General features: G+C 52.4%; 1 protein-coding gene across 1 annotated transcript in view; it reads right to left on the reverse strand.

Moving 5' to 3' along the window:
- LOC103252201 (solute carrier family 43 member 3-like) overlaps positions 1-877 on the reverse strand; it is a gene marked incomplete at its 3' end in the record, with an annotated part of 7,199 nt that extends 6,322 nt beyond the window's left edge. Inside the window, exon 1 of the mRNA XM_021708984.1 lies at positions 680-877. Within this exon, the coding sequence (XP_021564659.1) occupies positions 680-863 (184 nt within the window). The remainder of the gene's footprint in view (positions 1-679) is intronic.
- Positions 878-1,255: the final 378 nt, after the last annotated feature.

Consider the following 1,255-nt stretch of genomic DNA (forward strand, 5'->3'; position numbering starts at 1 on the left):
GATTTATTGTAGAGATGAGGTCTCACCAAGTTGCCCAGGTGGGTCTCGAACCCATGGGCTCAAGCAATTCACTCACCTCGGCCTCCCAAAGTGCAGGATTACAGGCTGAGCCACCAAGCCCCACCCAGAGTGAAACTCCTACTCAAAAAAAAAAATCAAAAAATTAGCTGGGCATGGTGGTGTGTGCCTGTAGTCTCAGCTACTCAGGAGGCCGAGGCGGGAGAATCTCCTAAGCCCAGGAAATCGAGGCTACTACACTCAGCTTGGCTGATAGAGTGAGATCCCGACTCAAGAAAAAAAAAGATTGTGGTGATGTTTATATAACTTTGTGAATATATAATACACTGAATTGTATAGTTTAAAAAAGTTAATTTTGGCTGGGCACTGTGACTCAAGCCTGTAATCCCAGCACTTTGGGAGGCTAAGGCAAGAACTCTTGAAGCCAGGAGTTCAAGACCAGGCTGGGCAACGAAACAAGACTCCATCTCTGCCCCCCAAAAAATGAGCTGGGTGTGGTGGCACATATCTACAGTCCCAGCTAGTAAGGAGTCTGAGGTGGGAGGATCACCTGAACCAGGAAGTTCAGACTGCGGGGACACAAGATCTTACCACTGCACTCCAGCCTAGGTGACAGAGTGAGACCCCAACAAGAAAGAAAGGAAAGGCATCCCAGCCTTACCATCCAGACTGGTGGCATTGTGCATCAGCTCAGCGTTGGGTTTACACAGCTCCTCAAAGTAATGCTCCCTCTTGAAAACAAACACCAGTGAAGGCCAGCCAAAGAGGACGCCCGCAAAGCCCAGGCACTGCAGCAGCCCTGACAGCAGGGTGGCCACATACAGACACAGGCCCTGGCACACCATAGCCCGAGGCCAAGTGAATCCTCAAATCCCGCTTGGTCCTCCTGGACTGACCCCAGGGGCTGCCAGGACTGGCGTCTGAGCAATTGGAAAATTCCTTTGGCAAAAGCCTTCCCTTCCCGAGGCTCTCCGGTGCTGTTTCAGGCTTGGACAAAAACCATCAGCGGGTCGGGCTCCGGATCCTGTAAAAGAAAGGCGGAGGCTGCCTAAAGAAGGAGGCTTGTGGGGGCGGCAGAGAGGACAAGGGGCTCTTTGTGGGGTGGGTGGAGGGACAGGATGAACACAGCCACTGGCGGCAAATCTGGGGAGTGAATACTTTTTTTTTTGAGGTTGGAGTCTCACTCCGTCACCCAGGCTGGAAGGCAGTGACATGCTCACGGTCCCCACAGCCTCGA

The sequence above is a fragment of the Carlito syrichta genome, unplaced genomic scaffold, assembly GCF_000164805.1.
Source record: "Carlito syrichta isolate Samal-C Ts95f unplaced genomic scaffold, Tarsius_syrichta-2.0.1 Scaffold153734, whole genome shotgun sequence".
In the NCBI taxonomy this organism is placed as follows: Eukaryota; Metazoa; Chordata; class Mammalia; order Primates; family Tarsiidae; genus Carlito; species Carlito syrichta.